The 23592-nt window shown below is 39.8% G+C and overlaps 1 protein-coding gene and 1 non-coding gene across 2 annotated transcripts; one reads left to right on the top strand and one right to left on the bottom strand.

Annotated features, from left to right (window-relative positions):
- Positions 1-2103: 2103 nt before the first annotated feature.
- TRNAS-CGA (transfer RNA serine (anticodon CGA)) lies at positions 2104-2185 on the bottom strand. Its single transcript has one exon. It is a non-coding gene; the product is annotated as a tRNA-Ser (tRNA).
- Positions 2186-3246: 1061 nt separating this feature from the next.
- LOC105048316 (uncharacterized) lies at positions 3247-20412 on the top strand. The gene is made up of 12 exons (XM_010927602.4): positions 3247-3453; positions 4138-4265; positions 4438-4500; positions 6616-6737; positions 6870-6985; positions 7088-7895; positions 9991-10722; positions 10818-11039; positions 11194-11289; positions 11400-11594; positions 16720-16833; positions 19959-20412. The coding sequence occupies exons 1-12, from the start codon at positions 3359-3361 to the stop codon at positions 20217-20219; spliced, it is 2952 nt and encodes a 983-aa protein (XP_010925904.1). The 5' UTR covers positions 3247-3358; the 3' UTR covers positions 20220-20412.
- The last annotated feature ends 3180 nt before the right edge of the window (positions 20413-23592 follow it).

Genomic DNA, 23592 nt, shown 5'->3' with positions numbered 1-23592 from the left:
AAGATTGGAGAAGGAGGTCAAATTAACTTGAGTAGGAATATAGCATGATCTTATATTATTTTTATAAAAAAAATTATAATTTTCTATATGCCTGTACTTTTAAAAAGTAAATTAGGTGTATCACCAATAGAACTAGTTCTTCTCAAAAAATATTACTATTGGCCTTAAAAAATATTATTAATAGAGCAAACCACATCTAAAAAAAAATTACTAATGGTCATTAAAAAAATACCAAGCACATTTGGCTATTATGGGATCAAAACCCATATCAATGTAGCAAAACATTAGGCAACTCAAAAAACATGCCAAGCTAAGAAACTTAGGTAACTCAAAAAACACACCAAGCTAAGAAACTTGACAGGAAAAACATAACTCATGTTGATAATCGGTGGATTAGTTTTATGATGATGCATATAGTGTGCATTTGGTCCTATATTAGTTATTCACTAAGAAAATCTTATGTACTTATACAAAATTAAAGAATTCATATAATACTTTCTGATTAATCTTTTTGAATAAGCTCTTAGAATGTTACAAATGATATCAGCATCGACATAGTCTATAACTCATATGAACTAAAAGATACTGCATAGGTTCATTGAGACTAATCATAGATCGATTGTAGAGCTTATGAGTGGGTACATAGATTTAGACCCTTAACTAAGAATGTATTTAGTCCCACATCGATTATTTACTGAAAAATTCTTGAGTATTTATATAGGATTAAAAGAAACCCAAATAATACCTTCCAGTCAATCTTTTTTAATGAGATCTTAAGTTATTACAAATAATATCAGAGCCAACTCAGTTTATAACTCATGTGGACTAAGGAATACTGCAGTATGGGTTTATTAAGATTAACCACGAGTCGATCGTAGTGTTTATCAGTGGATTTGGATCCTAAGCCTAGCGAGGATGCTAAAACTTAAATTAGGGGAGTACATAAGGATTCACTACGAGCATGTTATTGATTTAATGCAACTTGAGTGATGTTCATAGATTGCACCATTCTCTAGTTGTAGATTCCAGATTCCATGGAGAGATTCAAGATTCAAATCAAGGATGGTGCGTTACCTAGTATACAAACTTGGGTAACTTTTCCTTTCCTTACTCCTAAACACAGTTACCAGGTCATTAAGATAATAATAGCCAAACATGTATGCTAATTACTAGTAGCTTCTAAAAAAAAATGGAAGTTGCTACTTATCAGTAGTAGCTTCTGAAAAAAAAAAAAAATGAAAGTTGCTACTTGTTGCGTTAAGACTCCGGAGGGGGTTGATATGGCCGAAGATGAAGGAAAATCTGGGCATTGGGACACCACCATTGGACCTACAAAGTTTGAAGAAACAAGGACTGCACTAGCATAGATCAATTCAGATGAACATTCCAAGTTGTTCATAGGTTGTTTATAATAAGTTGAATACTAGCCTAAGAGATTGTGAAAAGAAAAGATGCATTTAAAAATATGAGTTCTAGAGATGGATCGCCTATGAAATCGTTATTTTCTATAATATTTAAAATGGATTTATGATCAAAAATTAAGATGCACCAATGGTGCGGGCATGGTTTGAGACTCTTAAACAAATAAAAGTTACAAAATAGTTAGCATAGTTTGGTTTGCAACAAGCACCACTTAAAACCAACATTAAGAGAAGGAAAAAATAATTTTTAAAAAACATCAAAGTGTACCTTTTGAAAAGTTTATATCTATCAAGTAGCGATTCCCAATGTGGGTAATAGAAAGCTCGAGTTATCTTTCTGCCAATGAATATGGCATGCTTGGCATGGTAATTAGGATGAGTACTCATAATTATTGTCAGACAAAAGATAAAAAGATGGTGTGGGGATTATCTTCTACTCCATTACAGTTTACCTGCTATTGATGAAGTTTATGATCCCACCAACTAGGTAATGTGGAATTAAATCCTAAACTTTAATAAATTGATAAGTGAAAAAAAAATCCAGAAAATACAAAATGAGGTATTGGAAAAAGGCTTCTAAAAGTATGAGGACCCGTGGGTCTCCTCATTATAGCGTGTGCGCGTGTTTTTTTTTTTTTTTTTTCTTTTTTCTTTTTTTTGGGGAAAAATAAAATATCTTTTTCGTCGACAGCAGGATTCGAACCTGCGCAGGCATAGCCCAACAGATTTCGAGTCTGTCTCCTTAACCACTCGGACATATCGACGGTTAGCTCCCTGGATCAAGCCTATAGATTAAGTTTCGTATATGAGTTCTCTACCACCACACACGTACGACTAACGCTGCTAAAAAAAAAATAAATAAGATGTTACTGTTTTGATTGAAGAAAACCATAGCCACAAGTTCGGCATCGACTTGCACTTCACTTGCATATAATGATTCGAATTCAAAAAAAATCAAAAAGAATTCATGAAGAAGTTGAAAAAATTCAGACAACAAATAATTAGGAAAAAAAATAAAATATCAAAATTTTAAAATATTTTTAAAGATATTTACTTAAAAGCAAGTAAAAAAAAACTAAAACTAACAAATAATAGTAAAAAAATCACCAGTAGCAATAAGATATAGCATTATTAATTTATAATATATAAAATTTTTTAAATCAATCATAAATATTTTATGAATGAATCATAAGATTCATGTATAATCCAAGAATAACTGAATAGTTTTTTTATTACCAAGTATTTTGGAGACTAGATTTGGCGCCAAGGTGTCATCAGCCCTCAGGTCTTGAAAGATAAATTTTTTGAATTGTTCTTGCATTAAAATGATATGGCTGTTCCTTTGTATCAAAAAAAAAAAAAATTGAATAGTTTTGGATCAATTTAGTTTCGGGGAATAATTTATAGAGCTAGACGGTCAACAAAACATCAACAATAATTCAAGAATTTTATAATAATTCAAATAACATTATGGTTACGGTGGAAACAAACCCACCACATTATGGGTGTTTTCCTTCATGCTTGCAATCGATTCTGGCTACAAATCTTGTTTGCCAACTGCGGGACATTCCAAGGCTCCGGAGGTTCAAAATGTAAGCCAATGAAGCACTCATATGCAATGAAAAAGTTTGTCTATAGCCGGTGAAAGAGAAAGAACTCGTCTTTAACACAAAGGTCCGAGCAAGTAATAAGCAAGTAGGCCCCGAGCAATCCAATCTTGTAGTAGCCGGGGTGGGCCCGGATCCAACTGAAGCCCAGCCCAGATAATCCTCATTTAATGGGTCGTGTTAAGCCCATGTTTTTTGTTTCGCATCGAAGCCGGCGGTCGGGATGTAATAAGGCTCGTCAGCTCCGCCACAGAGTCGGAAGAGCTCTGGACTCTTTTTTTTTTTCGGTTTAATAGATCCTCTGGTCTCCGACCTCGAACTGTCATCGCGATGGCGGTTAGGGTTTGTCTAGGGTTTCTGATCCTCCTCCTCCACTCGAATTTCTCCACCGCGTTGTACGAGGATCAAGTAGGACTCGCAGATTGGTAAGTTGATCCGCCCCCTCTCCATCGTTCTTCTTGGATCAGCTTTTGTTTTCTCTCTCACAGATTTTCGGTTGTTCCTCTGGATCTGTCTACTTTTACGAACTAATTTCTTTCAAACTTGGGGCATGGATTTATCTGGGTTCTTGTCAAGTTTCCCTTTTTTCCTGTGGTTCTTAGAGGTTTTCTTTTCATCGGACCTAATGGATCTCTGGAAGCAAACTCGTGTTTAGAAATTTTGTTTGTTTCTCGTTCGTTAACTTCTTGGGGGTATATGTTCTGGAATTGAGTTCCGCTATTCTGGATCAGTAGTTATAGTAAAATTTGGGTCTTTACATGGATTGACTTAATTAAACTTTTTAAACCTTTTTTTGTCGAAATTTGTTGGCTTCTTGATGGGAACGTATGCATCTGATGATGGGTTATTTGGTAAGTATACGTCGATACATAACTTCAGGATGACTGTTGCAAGACTTTATTCTAAAAAGAGGGTTATATTTGATTTCACCCTTCGGGTGTTCACCTTCTCGTATGCTGTTTCTGCAATTATCCCCCTAAAAACCACATGTTATATGGGATTATGTTTTATGTTCTCCTATCTGCTGTTTAAATTCTGCCGCATGAATTACTTGGTTTGATATGCTACCACTTTTGGAATGCACTGAGCTGTTCAATCTTCGTCTACAGGCATCAGAAGTACATTGGAAAAGTGAAGCAGGCTGTATTTCCGACTCAAAGGACAGGAAAAAAGCGTGTAGTAGTCTCTACAGAAGAAAATGTCATTGCCTCTCTTGATCTTCGTACGGGGGATATTTGTAAGTTAAACTCTAAATATTATAGTTCGCTTGGGGATCTTCAAGCAACTGAGAACTGACGACTTTTTAGGGTGACATGATCAATGATTTTGAATGCTTTATGCAATTGGGTTTTCTTTATTCTTTCTTCTTTAAGTTGCTTTTAAATGTTACTTTCATTGCCTAAATGCAGTTTGGCGACATGTGCTTGGAAAAGATGACCATGTTGATCAAATTGATATTGCTCTTGGAAAATGTAATTCTCTTATTGCTTTCCTAGTATTATAATTTTTCTTATATTATCACGTTGTCTTTATTTTATGCTTTGAAAGATGCTTATTTTGCTTCTTTAACAACAAATCATTTTTCATCTGACTTTGGCTGATATATATGTGTCTGTGTGTGCATGTATATATTTTGCATAGAAATCAGAAAAGGTCTCTGTCTCTTTGATGGAATTGCCTTCTCAATCAAGATGTGTTCTACTGTAACTTCTATATATGTCAATGTTATGCATGGTAGATTCTATGGAGGGTGTTATTGTCATGGTTTTTCACTCATAGAGGCTTTAATCTAGAGGTGTTCTATGGTAACTTCTATATATGCCACCCTAAATTATTATTTTTTACTGTTGCCTTCAAAATCAATTGAAGGCATTTTTTATGCCAAACTTTGGCAATTATTTTCAGCAAAATAGTTAGAATGCAATGCCTTTAATTTGACTTTAGTTATATTGCATTTCTTATCTTCAAAAATGTCCCATTTTTTGATTTCCTTTATCTGCAAGGTGAAATTGTGTTTTGAGCTTATGTCTGAATTTGATTTTATTTTTATTTAATGAAATTTTTTATTTCAGATCTAAAATAAATATTCAAATACTTTAATCTCATATTGTTTTGCAGTTATCTCTTAAAGGATATAGCTAAGTGTAAACAAGTGCTAGAATATGGAGAGTCAGCAGCTGCATCACTTAGAATCTTTCTCAATTTTTTATCCTTGAGTACAACATGATGTAAAACTCCTTTTTGCTCTAAAAATTGGAGTTTTTCTTAATCTAGTGCACAGATATTTCAATGAAGGCATTATTTATTAATTTTTATGCAATGTGGAAAAAGGTTTTTAAGAGAACATGCCATGGATAGCTCATATTCAATCTTATTCCATTGTCATATGGAAGTGCTGTGGCATTGGATATTTTTTGGAGGCTGAATTGTTGGACACTAGAGACACCTTGACACTGAACCTTGGACTTTTTTTTAATGTCTTATATGTATATATGTGTTAATATTTTAATATTTCAACTATATGACAACACCATGCCTTATTTAAATCATGAAAGCTGCTACTCTGATTTACTTGATCAAGGTTATATAATTCAAAAAGATCAAAACTAAAAGGGCCCTTGATGGAATGTTCTGTTTATAACACACCAAGGTAAAAAGTTGGAGTAAAATTGTGGATTCAGTGTTTTGTTTCTTGTCCAGCAAACTCAGGGCATATTTGGCATCGATTTTTTCCTATTTTCCATCTTTATAATACAAAACATGCAGACTGAGACGAAAGATCTGTTTGGTACTGTGACTTTTGTTTTCTATTTTCAAAATCAGTTCTCCTAATTTCTAGAAAAAGTAACAGCAAGAAAATAATGCTTTCATTTTTTTCAAATATGGAAAACCTTCCCCTCCTTGACTCCTCAATTCACTTTCTCCCCTAATCCTCCTCTTTGTTACTGCCGCTGCAGTGGCGACTGCCACCACCATCACCACCCATGCCAAATCTCCAATCCCTTTCTCCACATAATTTGGGTCCACACCACTGTCACCTCCAGTCTTTGCTATCTCCCCTCTTCCTCTCCTCCTCCTCTTCAGTGCCAGTTTAGTTCTAGTGGAGGAGAGGATTGATAATTTTTTTTATATTTTTGAAAGTTCTTGACTGCAGCACAGCATGTTTATGCTTAAAAAAATAAAAATAAAAAAAAAGAGATGACATTTCTATTTTTTTTTTAAAATAAATAGGAAAAATACAAGTGATGCAAAACAAAATATTGATTTGTAGAAAATCTGAGGTGTTTTGATGTTTGTTGTATTGAGTTTAGTCATTAGCTCGTTGTTCCATTCCCAGTTCCAACCTCAGATATCCTCTATTTATTCTGTTCAACATGACCTCACTTTAAATTAGTAGAAATTACACCACAAGTGCATTGTTGTATTTTAGTTTATCATTCCTTCAAGTGTCATTGTATTTAAAGACTGTAGTCTTGTCTTTATATCCAGACAAAATTTTTTTCTGTAGTTTCATCTTTCCACAACTAACCCACAAATAATTATGTACATGAACTGTTAAATGAGTCTGTAATAAATACCTTTTTCAGATTTTATTACACTCTCTTCGGAAGGTAGTATATTAAGGGCATGGAATCTTCCTGATGGGCAGATGATGTGGGAATCTGCTCTTTATGGTTCAACACCCTCAAAGTCTTTGTTATTTGTTCCGGTAAGAAGTAATTTCTTTTTAATCCATTTATTATCTGTCATTCTCTGTTTTTATATACCCTTTTATGTTAACCTAAAATAACTTACATTTTTTCATTTTTTAAGAATTTGATATACCTAGATAAACTTGCAGGCGAACACTAATTTGGGAAAAGAAAACCGGATTCTTGTTTTTAGTGGAGGGTGGCTTCATGCAGTATCAAGCATAGATGGCGAAATTATTTGGAAAAAAGAATTTGCCATTGATAGGTATTTGCAACCTTGCTGCTAGTCTTGCTTTTCTGAGTTTTTCAGAGCTTTGTTTGATATATCATACTTACAATGTACACTTCTTTTGTACCATGATTGCAGATTAGAGATAAAGCAGGTTTTTCAGCCTCTTGAGAGTGATATCATATATGCTGTTGGATTTGTTGGTTCCTCACAGTTTTCTGTCTATCAGCTTAGCTCTAAAAGTGGGGAGGTGCTAAAGCACAACACAGCATCTTTTCCCAGTGGTTTCTGTGGTGAAGTGTCACTTGTTTCTAGTGACATGCTAGTGGCATTAGATGCCACCAGGTCGGCTTTAATTTCAATAAGTTTCCAAAGTGGAATTATAAATTTCCATCAGACGTATATTTCAGATCTTCTTCAAGATTTTTCTGGGATGGCTGCATTATTACCTGTAAAATTTACTGGTATGTTTGCCGTGAAAACTGTCTCAGGTATATGTTTAGTGAGAGTTAAGGGTGTGAGTGAGCTGGAGGTCATTGAGAAATTTAACCATCCAGCTTCTGTTAGTGATGTTCTCACTATCTCAGGAGAACAACAAGCTTTTGCAATTGTGCAGCATGCAGAAACAAAAATTGATTTCAAGGTGAAGCTTGACAAAGACCTAAGAAATGATGTTCTTAAGGAAACTGTGGAGATGGACCCCCAGAGAGGGCATGTTCAGAAGGTTTTCATAAATAATTATATTCGCACAGACAAATCTCATGGGTTTCGGGCCTTAATTGTAATGGAAGATCACTCACTATTATTGGTACAACAAGGTGAGATTGTCTGGAGTAGAGAGGATGGGCTAGCTTCAATTATTGATTCAACAACATCTGAACTACCTGTTGAGAAGGAAGGTGTTTCAGTCGCAAAGGTGGAACACAACCTCTTTGAATGGCTCAAGGTACTCTTCCTCTTCTTTTATGCTTCTTCTGCAAGTAAAAAAAACACTTGATGAGTTGATGTTCTTCTTTAAAAGGGGAAAAAAATGTTCCCAAGAGTTTTGTCATCTTAAAAGACAGGCTTTCTGGGGAATGCTGGATCATTCACCTTTTTGTAACCACCTTAATAAGATCTAGTTCATGATATTTTGAACTGCTAACTCAAACTAAATAAAAGTCTTCTTCAAAAGTGCCTTTTGCAACACATTCTTTCCTAACTTTTGGAAGACTTTAGTTCATATTTAATTTTATACTACTCTACGGTATAAAATGATATATGAAGTCTAAGTCCAACTATGATTTCAGCATTCCTGCAATCTCATCAAAGTCCTCACCCAGACTGTACTGTAGCATGTCTATGATATGAGCTTTGCCTATAGGTTGTCTGCACATTGCATCAGTATGTGCTTTTTCTAACAGTCTTTTACCATTGTGTTTCGGCATATGCACCAGTGCATGCTGAAACAATAGACACTGATAGAGGCAGATACATAGTGGTACAACCTCATGCTTTCCCATTTAAAATTTGTGTCCAACTATCTTAAAGAGCCCTGCTTCTGTTCAAGATTAACATTAATGTTGTTGTTGTTGTTGTTGTTTGAAAATGACTTGAGAGCTTAATCTACAAGTTGTATATTGTAAATAAAGAAAATATGGTTATTATTGAAAGTGAAGGTTAAAGATCAAGATATCATGTAGAAGAGCTCATACAAAACTGGCAATTTGCTTTCGAAACGTACAATGTGTTAAGAATGTAAATATAGTACATGCCTCCTATGGATTTTATCATGAATTTTAAGCTTATTTGTTTGGTTATTGTATAAGTATAATCATGTGGTTTTGGTTAGCATAACAAATGTGTCAACCATGCAATGCTCACATGTAATAATGATAAATGTTATCTAAGATTGGTGACAGTAATCTCTAAATTAAATACTTTTTTTAATATGGTTGTACAATAATTTAAAGTGGTTAAAATTGATCTGTATATTAAAAAAAGAATAAATCACCATATCACAGTGTGCTGATTGTGAATATTTTTGAAACTTACGTATCTTCCTGTTCCAGTGGGTGCCAAGTGTTGGTATGTTATGGCTGCCAGCACCTGAGTATCACAAGCATGATATATGATAGTTTAATCCTTGCTGAGCCTGGCCCCTCTTGTACTTACATTAGCTCAAAACTTGTTGAAATGAGAGCAATGCATGTATGGTAAAACTAACTTGAAGCTTCAAAAGCTGTTGTTTGGGTATTTTATTATGCCTAGTACCGAGCTTCATCTCACATATGCTTGCCTGATTAGTTTGTTGGTTTGTCATACTCATTGCCAACGAGATGGACTATGCATGTTTTGCTAAAGCATGCTTCACCAAGTCAAAACTGATATTGGTGATTAAATGTAAGAAGTCATTGTGAGAATCAGACACTTTTTTACAAGGTTTCATTTGAATATGGCCAAAGAGTTTTTACCTCTAGTTTTAGTGAAAGTAATACGATGCTGATAATAATTTTTGTGTACCTGCTTTATCTACAGATATACATGCTTACAGACACATACAGATGCATAAGTACATAAATATTGACACATATAGATATATACATATATAGGCCTTGAAAGTTGGGTTAATGTCCAATTAACCATATACCACGTACTATTGAAAGTTTTCTTATTGTTTTGGAAAGAGATGATCTAATTATCTTTTTTTTTTTAATTTAATTTCATTGCAATAAACCAGTACTTGTGTAAACACTCAACTTTACAATTCTGGCCCTGTTTTGCAAATATATCTATATATATTTATGATTATTGGATGCTTGTCCTTGAGGAAATATGGTCTTCATTCCATGCTGTAAAGAATCTTTCATTCTCTATGTTTTCTTATATTATGCAATTCACTTGGAATTTGGGAACATATAAATTGTAGTCATATAAGAAAGGGGAAAAAGCTTTGATGATCATCAACATTGTTAAAATTACTAATGCAATATGCATTATATTTCCATGCTGCTTGTTTGATTCGCCGACAATGAGCCGCTATTTTGTTTACTTGTGAATAGGGGCATGTGCTGAAACTTAAAGGGACTCTCATGCTTGCAAGCCCTGATGAAATAGCTGCTATACAAGCGATGAGACTAAAAAGTTCTGAGAGGAATAAGATGACTCGAGATCACAATGGATTTAGAAAGCTAATTATTGTTCTAACTAGAGCTGGAAAGCTTTTGGCACTACATACTGGAGATGGGCGCGTTATCTGGTCTCTCTTACTCCCTTCCCTTCATAGATCAGAAGCCTGCGGACACCCTTCTGCACTAAATATTTATCAGTGGCAGGTTCCTCATCATCATGCAATGCATGAGAACCCATCTGTTCTTGTAGTTGGCAGATGCGGACCTAGTCATGATGCACTGGGTGTTTTCTCTGTTGTTGATTCTTACACTGGGAAGGAGCGGAACTCTCTAAAGCTTGCCCATTCTATAATTCAAGTCATTCCATTGCCCTTGACAGATTCAACTGAGAAGCGACTTCATTTGATCATAGATGCAAATCTCCAAGCTCATTTATACCCAAGAACTCGTGATTCTGTTAACATTTTTCTTCATGAAATGTCAAATATATACTGGCATTCAATTAACGTAGGAAAAGGCGTGATTCGAGGATATTCATTACGAAGCGGATGCAACCTTGATGTAGTTGATGAGTACTGCTTTAACACTAAAGAGCTGTGGCGTATTGTTTTCCCTTCTGAGTCTGAGAAGATTGCCACAACGGCAACAAGAAAGATGAATGAGGTATGTCTTCCTTGCTACATTCTCCTGCTTTTGTTAATCAGAGTAAAAAATATGCTAGGCCGTGGAATTAAAATTGAAGCTATATTGTTTGCCAGGTAGTTCATACCCAAGCGAAAGTTCTTGCAGATCAAGATGTAATGTATAAGTATATATCAAGAAATATACTTTTTGTTGCCACTGTTGCTCCTAAAGCTGCTGGAGAGATTGGATCTGTGACACCAGAAGAAGCTTGGTTGGTCGCATATCTCATTGACACTGTCACTGGTCGCATACTACATCGGGTGACTCACCAAGGTGCACAGGGTCCCATCCGTGCTGTAAGTGGTGCCTGTTGTCTTAAATATTTCAGCTATCTTCATCTTTAGCAAAACTGCTGATGTAAAGAAGCTTCTAAGCAAATACATCATAACCATTTCATCTAAAAAAGGGGCATGAAGACTGATCTATTCTTGTGTTTCATTCTTTCTGAAGGTTGTGAGTGAGAACTGGGTTGTCTATCACTATTTCAATCTCAGAGCACACAGATACGAGATGTCTGTCATTGAGATTTATGATCAATCTCGAGCGGTAAATTTTTTCTTATGCATTTCCATTTCTTTATTTTTGAGGATTTGACATTTATACAGCCTTGTGTCTAAAATAAGTCTGATGGAAATGAAATAAACTATTTCTCGCAGGATAACAAAGATGTTCGGAAGCTTGTATTGGGTAAACATAACTTGACATCGCCTGTTTCTTCATATTCTCGACCGGAGGTGATGGTAAAATCCCAGTCATACTTTTTTACCCATTCTGTGAAGGCTATGGCAGTTACAGCAACAGCCAAGGGCATAACATCCTTGCAGCTTCTCATTGGTACTATCGGTGATCAGGTTAGTTAGAAGTATATAATCATGGCTGTAGTGTTCTTGACTTGTTTTAAGAATAATCTGAATGATTATAGTTGGTCCAAAACTCATATTTAGCTTTGCCTTAAATTCTCTATGACTTCCGACCAGATTTCTGTGCTTTCAATGTCTCCTGAAGTCTTTTTTTGAGGGTAGGCCAAACATTTACCAATGTGGCATGCAGAAAAATTCATACTTTATATCAGTTTCAGTTTTTTAATGCCATCTTGATGTCTTAACTCTCAACTAAGTAATACATGCATCAGCATTATATCTGTGAACAAGCAAGATTTGCTCCTAACTTTGAAGTTTATATACATGTGAATGTTTAAAATTTTTGAAGTGTGCTTATACATTCAAACAGGTAGCTTTCAAACTGGTCAATCACTCAAAACTTTGATAACATTATAGCATTTGCTAGCTGAAACTACCTAAGCAATTATAGAGAAAAAATTAACAGCACATTTTCTCTTTTGTAAAAACATATACATGAAAAAGATAATAGGGGCTTCAACTTTTGATTCAACTTGGTTTGTGTCATATGATATTCTATGTTGCAATCCGAATTTGCCAATTTTATTGGGTTACATGTCTTATTTGAGTATGAAGTGTCTAAAGGAGTCTTAATTTGATAACATATAATATTGAGAATGATTTGATTGGGGCTTCAAGCCTTCAACTCTTTATCTAGTTTAGTAAATTTGTCATATGATGTTGTCATACGAGTCCGGCAATTGTATTAGGTTACATATCTGGTTTGAGTAGAAAATAGAAAGCTTCTAAAGTGAGTCTTAGTGTGGTAATGTAAGATTATGAATAATTTGATTCTACAAAGGTTGAACTTAGGGTGCATATTGAAGCCTACCAAACTTGAAATGAAATATTGGAATTTTCCCCGTGCAGTGCCATAGGTGTTGATTCCTAAGCCTTTTTGGCAGACTTCAACATAACTATCCCTTTTTACACAATTTATCATAATCACTTTTCATCATTTTCAACAGAGCCACTGTTCCTATCTGCTCTACAATTTAGCTAACCATTAATCTACAAGTTGCATACCCTTGCCTTACAAATCTATTAGAGACCCTTTGTCAAATTCATCCCATCCAGACCTAGGACCTAGGCTTTCATAAGGCCAGGCTGGGACTAGATTGGGCCTAAGCTCAGAGTATAGGGCCAACTAGCTGGCCTGAGCCTGGTCAGGTTGGACATGATGCTGGGCCAATATCTTTTAACATGAACTCAACTCAGCCATCGCTCCCCAGGTTCGAGATTAGCCCAGGCCCACCTAGTTGACCTAGGGCTAGGCTGCAATCTTCTTAGGCATCCAATTCTTAGTGCCATGTGTTGGGTGGATGTCTGACCAGAACACCACCTCCCAAGATCTTTTCAGTATCACGCAATGCAGCAGGAAGAAAGAAGAAACAAAACAAAAGAAAAAACAATCAAAATACGTGGATCAGCCACAAAAGGGCTCGCCTCCACGGGATATGCAAACTTCACTATGAAAAAAAAATTTTACAAGAGGAGACCTCACCCTCAACCCTTGTACACCCAATTCTCTCTCACTAGAAGTTTCCCTCACAAAAGCGCTCTCTCTCTTGGAAGATCCCCTGAACCCCTGAAGTGCCTAGCGACCGCTGTCCAGGAGCCTCCTGCTCCCCTCTCAGCGTTTCCGCCTCTCTCTTCTCTTGAGTTCCGTACGGACTTCGTACGGCGCGAAAAAATCGATCCACACCCTTTACTGTTCGTCCACAGGCCTTTTAAAGGGTTAAAACAGGATTTAAACCTAATTAGATTAGGTTTAAGAGTCCTAAACAAGCCAAATCAACCTCCTGAACCGTCGGATCGTCACCAGAAACTTCCTGGGCCGTCCGATCGTGATCGGTCCACGGAATAGTACCGTGGACCGCGAGAAACGCGTGGGAAACGCCCACGCGGTCCACAGGCCCAGCCGTGGACCGTCTGGTCCACAGTGGACCGGTGCAAAGGGCCAGCAGGGCCGGCCCGCTCCCGCGCGCGCCTGGGTCGCGCGTCCCGCGTGGGCCTGGGTCGCGCATCCTGCGCGCCGCCGCCTGCGGCCGCGCCGCTGCCGCCCGCCGCCGGTTGCCGGCGGTCCTCCGCCACCTCGAATCTCGTGCCGACTTCAAAAGCTCGTATCTCCATTCGAGCTCCGTTTCGGGTGATTTTGGTCTCGTTGGACTCCGTTTTTCACCACGAACCTCGCTGTGGGCTCAATGTGGGTTGAATCTTGAGGCGTCAAATCCTAACAATCTCTACCTCGACTCGATATTCGGTCTCCTCCAAACTCCGAGAGCTTCTGGATCTCCTCGCCCCCATGCCCTGGGGCAATCGCCTGCTGATCATGGATGGGCAAACATGGGAGTCGAGCCAGGCTGCTCGATCTCATCTCCGTCGTATGCTGTGCTCCTCCTGACCTGAGACCTGCTCGGGGCATCATCCTGCGGCAATAGGAATCTCACCTTGCGACGTCGCCTCTCGTCCTCCCGAGTCTCCTGTCTCGTGCCCGATCCGCCTCCTGGAGCTCCACCTCGCTCTGGTTTCCACCTGGCTCCTGAAGCTCCACCTCGCATTGGGCTCTCTGCCAAGTAATAATGTCCTCTGCTCCCCTTCTCCTCCAGCACAATCCTATCGCTGCGTAACATCCTCAGGATTCCTCCACCAGCTACCGTCCTGTAGCCTCTCGAATCCAGTCTGCTAAGTGAGATAAGATTCCGCCTGAAATCGGATATGTATCGGACCTCCCTCAATTTTCTCACTGCACCGTCATGTGTCCTTCAGCTGACCGTCCCAATGCCTCTGATCGCACAGCTCGATCCATTCGGCAGATACACAGTGCCCTCACTGTTCTCCATGGAGTCAAACTGCTCCTCTCTGCAATATACATGATAGGAGCATGCAGAATCTAATATCCACTGTTGGGAAGAAGTAGATACCTCGTCAGATATCTCCAGGACATCTCCATCTGAATCGCTGCCGGCCGTCGCTACAGCAGCCACTTTTCGATTTTTAAGTTGAGGGCAATCTCTGGCTAGATGCCCCAACTCCTCACACCGGTAACACCTGATTTTGCTCAAGTCCCTCCTGGTCTTGGACCGCCCTCGTTGCGATCTCTTGTCGCTCCGTCTACCGCCTCCTGCTCTTCCAGAAGCCACCAAAGCTGAGCTATCGCCACCTGAGCTCGAAGCTGGGTTCTCCCTCCTGAGAACCTCGTTCTGGAGTATCGCCGCGATGACCTCGTCTATCTTGATAGTGCTCTTCTCCATTAGAAGAGCAGTCACCAAGGACTCGTACGAAGGGGGAAGTGACGCCAGCAAAACCAGCATCCTGGTCTTCTCCTCAACATTCTCACCAACGCTGAGGAGGTCGGTGAGGATCTTCTGGAAGTGGCTAAAATGCTCCTGCACGCTCTGTCCCTCAGTCATCCGCAGTTGGTAAAACTGCCTCCAGAGGAAAAGAGTGTTGGTGAGAGACTTCGCCATGTACAACTCCTCGAGCTTCGACCACAGCATCGTCGGGGAAGTCTTGCTCAGCACATGGATCACCACCTCATCCACCAGGTACATGCGGATGGTACTCACTGCCTGCATCTGTAGCCGTTTCCAATCCCGCACCTCTATGGTGGTCGGCTTCTCATCGCACAAGAGAGCATTGATCAACCCCTGTTGGATGAGTACGTCCTTCACCCTTGCCTGCCACAAAGAGAAATTGCTCTTACCATCGAACTTGTTGATCTCCATCTTGATTGTTCCTGTCTTTTCCATCTTCAGTCTTGCTCACCACCGCTGCAATCTGCGTCCTTGTACCGTCTTGCTCTGATACCACTTGTTGGGTGGATGTCTGGTCAGGACACCACCTCCCAAGATCTTTTCAGTATCACGCGATGCAGCAGGAAGAAAGAAGAAACAAAACAAAAGAAAGAACAATCAAAATACGTGAATCAGCCACAAAAGGGCTCACCTCCACGGGGCATGCAAACTTCACAATGAAAAAGAAATTTTACAAGAGGAGATCTCACCCTCAACCCTTGTACACCCAATTTTCTCTCACTAGAAGTTTCCCTCACAAAAGTTCTCTCTCTCTTGAAAGACCCCCTGAACCCCTGAAGTGCCTGGCGACCGCTATCCAGGAGCCTTCTGCTCCTCTCTCAGCGCTTCCGCCTCTCTCTTCTCTTGAGTTCCGTACGGGCTTCGTACGGTGCGAAAAAACCGATCCACACCCTTTACTGTTTGTCCACAGGCCTTTTAAAGGGTTAAGACAGGGTTTAAACCTAATTAGATTAGGTCTAAGAGTCCTAAACAAGCCAAATCAACCTCCTGAACCGTCGGATCGTCACCGGAAACTCCCTGGGCCGTCCGATCGCGACCGGTCCACGGAATAGTGCGTGGACCGCGAGAAACACGTGGGAAATGCCCACGCGGTCCACAGGCCCAGTCGTGGACCGCCCAGTCCACGATAGACCGGTGCAAAGGGCTAGCCCGCGCGCCTGGGCCGTGGGCTTGGGTCGCGCGTCCTGCGTGGGCCTGGGTCGCGCATCCCGCGTGGGCCTGGGTCGCGCGTCCAGCGCGCCGCCGCTTGCGGCCGCACCGCTGCCGCCGGCGGTCCTCCGCCGCCTCGAATCTCGTTCCAACTTCAAAAGCTCGTATCTTCTCCATCTGAGCTCCGTTTCGGGTGTTCTTGGTCTCGTTGGACTCCGTTTTTCGCCGCGAACCTCGCTGTGGGCTCAATGTGGGCTGAATCTCGAGGCGTCAAATCCTAACACCATGCCTATAAGGGAGGAGGAAGGGGAGGGGTATAGAGATAAGAAAAAGGGGACGTAGAGGTGGTACAGGTGCTGAATGTGGTAATGAGGTTTTATAAATTCTTTCTAATGCTATTTACATCTGCATTTATTGAAAAATTGTGGAGCCTTTTTATAAGTGTACAATTTTGTAGCTTCATATATAGAAGCTTTTTTTCTATCAAACACTTTGGTTCAGCTACACTTTTTTTTACAAAGATTCCTGTATTACAACAATGATAGATTTTTCAACATTATATCCTAATGCCACTTGATGTTTTACATTCAGTTAACTATTTCTTAATTCAGGTCTTGGCGCTGGATAAGCGTTTTCTTGATCCTCGTCGTACTGCCACTCCCACACAAGCAGAAAAGGAAGAGGGAATTATACCACTGACAGATTCGTTGCCGATCATCCCTCAGGTCACCTATTTCTCACATTTTTTCTTGCTATGTACATTTTGGTTCCATATTGATTATCATGATTGGTTAGGTTACTATAATAAGAATTGCAATCTTGTTTGATATATTTTTATCAACTATTTTTATAAATTTTGATATCAAAGCATGGAAAAACATAACTTTTAAATTTATATTCAAGAAAGATTTGAACTGTTTTATGAATTTCAACGTCTTGTTTCTACTGAAGGAAGTTGTATTTGCCTTTATTGAACACAAAAAAAATTTGTACTCTGAGTTGCCTGGTTAGCGGTCTTTTAGAACTTCAGTTATGGATTTTGCTATTTTAAGTCATTCGCTCACAAATGCTACGGTGATCTCTCTATTGAGCTGGAATTTTATGTCAAGTCATCCTTTAGTGCAACATATGGCCAATGATTTCCTAAGAGATGTTGTCTTTTTTCAGAATTCGTCGAAAAGGCTATTTTATTTTCATTTCAAGGTCCTAGGATGTCGGAAGATCTTATCCCAATAAGATCTTGCTGGTGAAGGTTCATGCTTCTAAAATTGCATAGGAAGTGCAGCATTGCAAAGAGGTGGGGCTGCCACAAATACAGCTAATCCCAATATTTAGGAGATGATTAATCATTTCTCCTTGGTGTGTTATCTTATCTCTGAAAAACAGGGATAAACTGTGCTCGCTGGCTGCTCCATCTCCTCATAAGTTTTTTCCCCATCAAAAAAAGGTTACTTTGACTTTCCACATAAGAGTTAAAGGAAACCCAGCCAGAAAGATTTTATGAGGCTGATAAGATCTTCCGGCATCCAAATACCCCTTGTTTATTGAATGATGGATTATTGTGGAAAGCAAAGACATGTGATTAATATTTTCCATTTGAGTTGCCCATGAAAAGGACTACTGGATTACTGGAGAAACAACATATGAGGTACATAATGAGTAAAGGATATAACAATATTGATGACAAATTTAATGAGCAACATAGTTCCTGAAGTTGATGAATAAAGTCTACAGATGGCTATAAAGGGAGAATGCCAATCCATCCGAACTATGATAACTAGACAAGATACATCTTTGAGGGGAAAGATATGCAAACATTAATGTGTTTGGACTGTGTTGTATATTACGCAACTACAGGATCAAGGCAGAAACAGGTTGCTTTTCTTAAACAGCTTTCCTAGTGCAAATTAGAGAATGGGAAGAGTGCCTTCATTTTTCTTTTCTTTTCTTTTTTTTTTTCATCAGATGTATGATAACTCAAATTTCTAAGAATAATGGTGGCGAACAAGACTGCTCCAACTATAGGATTTTATGCATGAGTTGCTCAATGAAGTTATTGGAGAGGGGATCAGACAAACTACTGGTGCAGTAAAGGTGTTGTCTGATAAAGAAAGAATGATCTGCAAAAGGAACATTATAGACATGAGAATAGTTTGGTACAATGGAACTAAGAAAAGATAAAATTATAAGAAACCATGGGTGAAACAGATAGAAAGTGAAGTGTAAGAGTTAAATTATCAAGTAACAATTGGTGATTTACAAATTGCAATTAAGATCAAAGGAGGCAGCTGTAGGAAGAGAGTCTAAATTCCTAAGTTAGTACCATAGAAAATTTGGATGGAGGTGGTTAGAGAGGATAGATCTACATAAAGAAGACTCAGAAGTTGGCCCAAAGTGGACTGGATGATGTATGAGACTATTGTTTGTGGGTGCTCATAGGCAACATTATGTGTAATAATTATCTCAAGCTCATATATGAAAGGTGGGGAATAGGCACTTTCATTTGTTTGCAGTTACTAAGATCTTTCTTGGCATGTTAGTAATGACTAATTCGATATCATCTGTTTTATCAAGAGAAACATGAAAGAGGTGTGAAGAGAAAAACTTTGATTGGTTTAAATGGTTTTGTTCAAGATTCAAGCAAATTGAATCTACAGCATTAGGCCCAAAACATGTACTTGGTCTTTTAGGTATCATCACAAACCCCACTTTTCCATGGTTATATCTGCCAGAAGTAAGACACAAATTAGTAGTGTTCATGTTAGGTTTAAAGCTGGTCACTCTCAAGCCACTTAAACAAGCTCTTTTTTGAGCGAGCCTAAGCTTAAATTTTACAAGGCAACTACTTGTCAAGCCTGACTCTTTAGTAAACCAAGCATTGAAGTTTGGACTGTATCTGGCTTATTTGCTGATTAGACAAACTTGAACAGGACACTAAATGAGCTGAGCCTGAGCTCTTTATATATGGCTCAGTTCTTCTACAGTCCTAGTTCTGGATAGGATTTGCCATCAGTCCATCACTAACACAATTTGAAGCGTGAGAATAACACGCCTCCAGGATATGCATTGGGTACCCAGATTTTCATTGGTTTGATGAGGAATGACTGGTCAAGCAGGAAATGTGAGTGCCCTTTTTTAGGGATCTTGTGTGTCCTTCAGGGATTCTGGAACCTAATTTCGCTCTGTAGTACTCAGCCTTCTGGCTCTTTTTGAGAAAAAAAAAAAAAAAAAGGAAGATGGAACCTACTTGAACAAAAAAGAAATACTTTTCAGAGAGCTTTGGTTGGATATAAGTTTATTTTCTACTAGGATATCACTATGTCTACTTTGTGTTGAAGAATATGTTGCTTGCAGAACATAGTAACTCAGGAAGCAATCTTTGACATAGTATTGTATGATACATTATGGCACTGCATGGCATATTTGGTGCATTCAAGATATGGGACATTGGGTCATAGGAGCAAGTTGTTTAGTCCACTGATGTATTCGTTTGTTGGGATCATTCATCACCATCACTTGCACATTGGGCACAATTGAAACTATGGTTGAAAATAAAAATTAAGCAATCATCAGCATGCCTCGGATTGGAGGGGCAGAGTAAAAAAGCTGTATTGATAATGCAAGCAGCCTTATTCCTTGACATAAAAGGAAAAATAGGGTAGGGAGAAAATTAGCATATATTAGGACTATCCTAATATATTTCATCATTAAATGATTTCCTCTTAGTCCTTTTTCTGCTTATTGATCCGTTGAATATTTTAGGCCTATCCTTTTAGTCCTTCTTCCATTTTCTGCTTGGAGCCGTAGGTTAACAGATGTTTAATGCTGATGCAATAATTGTTATTTACAGGCCTATGTGACGCACGCTCTTCAAGTGGAAGGTCTGCGAGGCATAATAACAATCCCGGCCAAATTGGAATCCACCACACTTGTTTTCTCGTATGGAGTCGATATCTTTTTTACCAGGATTGCCCCGTCAAGAACCTATGATTCGCTTACAGAAGATTTTAGCTACGCACTTCTTCTCATCACGATTGTTGCACTCGTTGCTGCTATTTTTGTAACATGGATCTTGTCTGAGAAAAAGGAGCTGAGAGAGAAATGGAGGTGAAAGGATCCTCCTATTTGCAATGGAGTTTTTGTGCGCCTTTGGTCATCATAGGCCCTTTTTTTGGTTAATTTTGTTGGACTAACTCAACATATTGTAGCACTGACATTCATAGTATTTGGCAGCAAGCCCTTTTCCTGTAGCCATCTTGGGCATTACGTTTCTGTGGAATCTAAAAATGGATTTTTATTTATCAGATGACAGGGTCACCAAAAACCCACAGAAGCCGCTGAGATTGTGCTGACGGTAACTATTTATGCACTGATAGAACAAATGCTCAAGAGGCCCCTGCAACCCAGTATTTGTGACGTTAAATCTAGAACTTGGCTTGCAAATGATTCTAAACTAGCGGGTAACATTCACGATGATCCCCTTTTCACCTCACAACTCCTTTCAGGACCGAAGAGATTTTCCCGCCATGCCTGCCAACAGAGAGCACGGGCCAGCTACGACTCACGGGCTACCAGGGGCTCTTCCAATCTGTTTCCCTTGGGAGCCTTTTCAGGGTCAAAGAGGCTTCCACCGGATGCGGATATCGAATTTAATGTGCCCCAGCCAACCAATTGCCTGGAGTGGCCTGCTCGTCTCTGGGTTCTCTATGGATGCTACCCGTTGGAAGTCGGCATCTTTTCTTCATCTGAAGGACCTACTTGCCCCACCACCACCACTCAAAGCATGCAGCATTGAAAGCGATTGGCTCTTCTTATGACTCAGGCTCCATGGACGGGGTGGGTGCACCTTATGCACCATCACCGAGTTTCATCCAACAATATGAACCAGCCGAAGCAGAGAGGGAGTCCAAGGCTTCGGAATTCCGAACATGGTCCGGCACCCCCAGTAGAAGATTCGGCAAGCATTCCAATTATAGCAGCAGATGTGAGACCATCGTCGGCCATGACCTAAAGAAAAGCACTTTAAACCGAACTGCGTGTCGAAAAATTACAGACTAGGGGTCCAGTCTCTTGGTGCTTTAGCTGCTTTTGGGTGTCAATTCTTTTGGACTTCTGGTTCTACATTCTGATCAATGCTTCTGGTTTCTAAATTCTAATCAATGGGTGCCATTTATAGGAACACAATGGAGGCCTACCACTACCTCACCCACCTTTCAATTCCCTCGCAGACCATGTGGTATGATGCTGCCTCCACCTCTCTGGGGGTACGTACCCTGTTCAAGCCCATGTGCGGTCCTACCTCGAGCCCACCCAACTAACAATGGATCAAGCACCATCAAAGTTTTCCCTAACCCAGATATCCCCAAAATAATGCATCCCCTCCATTACTGTCATTTCCCAGTACTGCAGATAATTTTAGAATTTATTAAGGAATAAAATAATGGATGACAGCAGAAAATAAGTTAAAACATTATTTTTCCAACGGGCATAAAGGATCATGGATCATTAGAATGTGATGGCTGTTATTTAAATTTTCATTATCAACATATGTAACATGACTAGTATATCGTATCGTTATGATGGCCATTATTTTAAACCTTGAAACGTTTCGGTACTTTCCCAGAGAGAAAAGACCCATTCATCTTCGTTGGCCTTACGGCGAGGGACGCACCCAGGCCCTAAAGAATAGGAGGGGTGTGAGTGGGTGGTCCCTCCCCAACTACGGACAGGGCTGCATGCTGTCTGTGCCCAGAGTGCGGAGCCTGGCCCGTGACGGTGAACGGATGCAACTACCGTTGTGCGCCCAAATTCCCGCCGGTCTCTGCATCCACCTCCATGGTTACCGCAAGAAGTCAAAAAGAGTTTCAACTTTGAGCATGGTGTCAGAAATATGAAAACCTTTTCTATTTTTGTTCAGAAATAGGCAGATGACTACTGTATTTCTGACGTTAGCGTACAGTATGAGGCCCCTTTAGTTGGCGAGTGGTGACAAATCGAGTCTTCCTTGTGTTATTCAGCCACGTAGAGGTTATTAAGAATAACAATAGATGACAAAAGCGTACCAGAAAAAAAAAAAAACAATAGATGACAGAAAAAGGAAAAAAAGGGAATCTGATGCAGCTTTCCGTATGCAAATAATTGTCTGTGATGCCATCAAAAATTTCAAATTTTTCCCTATGATAATTAGATAAGGTTGGGTCTCATTCCCCTTGTCATTGTGCAGCTATCCACTAAACTAAGGCTACACATGCATGCATGCTTTTAGTTAGTTACAAGGTTTACATATCTTTTCTTTTCCTTCTTATTTCTCTAAGCAATTCTTTTATTTATGATGGTCGCCTTCTATACCAGGGCTGGACTGGAGGTGCAACTGAATGCCAAAACTGTAAGTAATATTGGCTGTTGGAAACCGAATGGGACACAACCGCACAGTCCTGTCCCTTCGGTTCAACGTATATGTGGGGTATATCAAGATGGTATTCATTACCCGTGTCGTGAGAACTGTAGATAAACACTATACAAAGGAAATCCTTGGCCCACCTTATCGCATCAACCACTTGGAAGAAAGCAAAATCCATCTCCTTCGGTCCCAAAAGCAAGCCCACTGCTACCATGGTATGGGCTCCAATTTGACTCCAAACCAAACCAAAGAGGGGAGTTGACGTGGACTTGTAATCAGTTTGTTCTACAAACCACCTACAAAGCGGCCCCCTTCCACCTAAGATTCACTAGCCAAACTGGTCCACTTGGGATCACCAATAGCCTAAATCTTCTCATGATTTGCTCGTTCACCATTCCTTTCGATCGAAAAGATCATCGATCGAACGACTACCCTTGGTCCATCAACCTCAATTGGATGCTACATGGAGCTACATTTCAGTCATTCCTATCATGGCCGTTCCTCCGATGGATCATGGGAGCCCTTGGAGTTCTCTTAGGCCATCTCTTGTTCAGCATCTCTCCAGATCAATAATTGCTTGTTTTTTCCATACCAACGCTATCATGCTTGTGTTCCCCCTCCCTTCGGTTCAACAACATAAACGTGAACAGTGGGTGGTTCGGAGTCCCACCTCATGAAACAAACCAAAACGATGCCGCATTTCCACACACTGACCGGGCGGTGCCGAGACCTCGACTCACGTGGATGTCCTGCAAACCTCGGGAAATGACGAAAATACCCTCCCAGCGACCGAATCCGTTTTCCAACATACGTGCTAAGATCCACCACCACCTCAACTCGCGTTATCTTGTGCCGGTTCGGTAATTCTATCCCGTAACGGATCATCAATGGCGTCTTTCGTAATTGCATCGAAAGCCAGGGGGCATTGGACAGCACGTTGCTTCCGCCTCGCCTCTCCCCGTGTGTCTCGTGAGCGTCAAGGGACAGCGGCAGCCACTGGGGGAGAGAGATGCGGAGATTTTCGGGTGGGCCCCAGTGTATGGAGGGTGGGGGGACAGTGGTGGGCCCACGCGAGGGCAGGGAG

This window comes from Elaeis guineensis, chromosome 7 (assembly GCF_000442705.2).
Source record: "Elaeis guineensis isolate ETL-2024a chromosome 7, EG11, whole genome shotgun sequence".
NCBI classification, from domain to species: Eukaryota; Viridiplantae; Streptophyta; class Magnoliopsida; order Arecales; family Arecaceae; genus Elaeis; species Elaeis guineensis.
The sequence above is the reverse complement of the archived record's forward strand: the minus strand, read 5'-3'. Positions and strand labels throughout refer to the sequence as shown.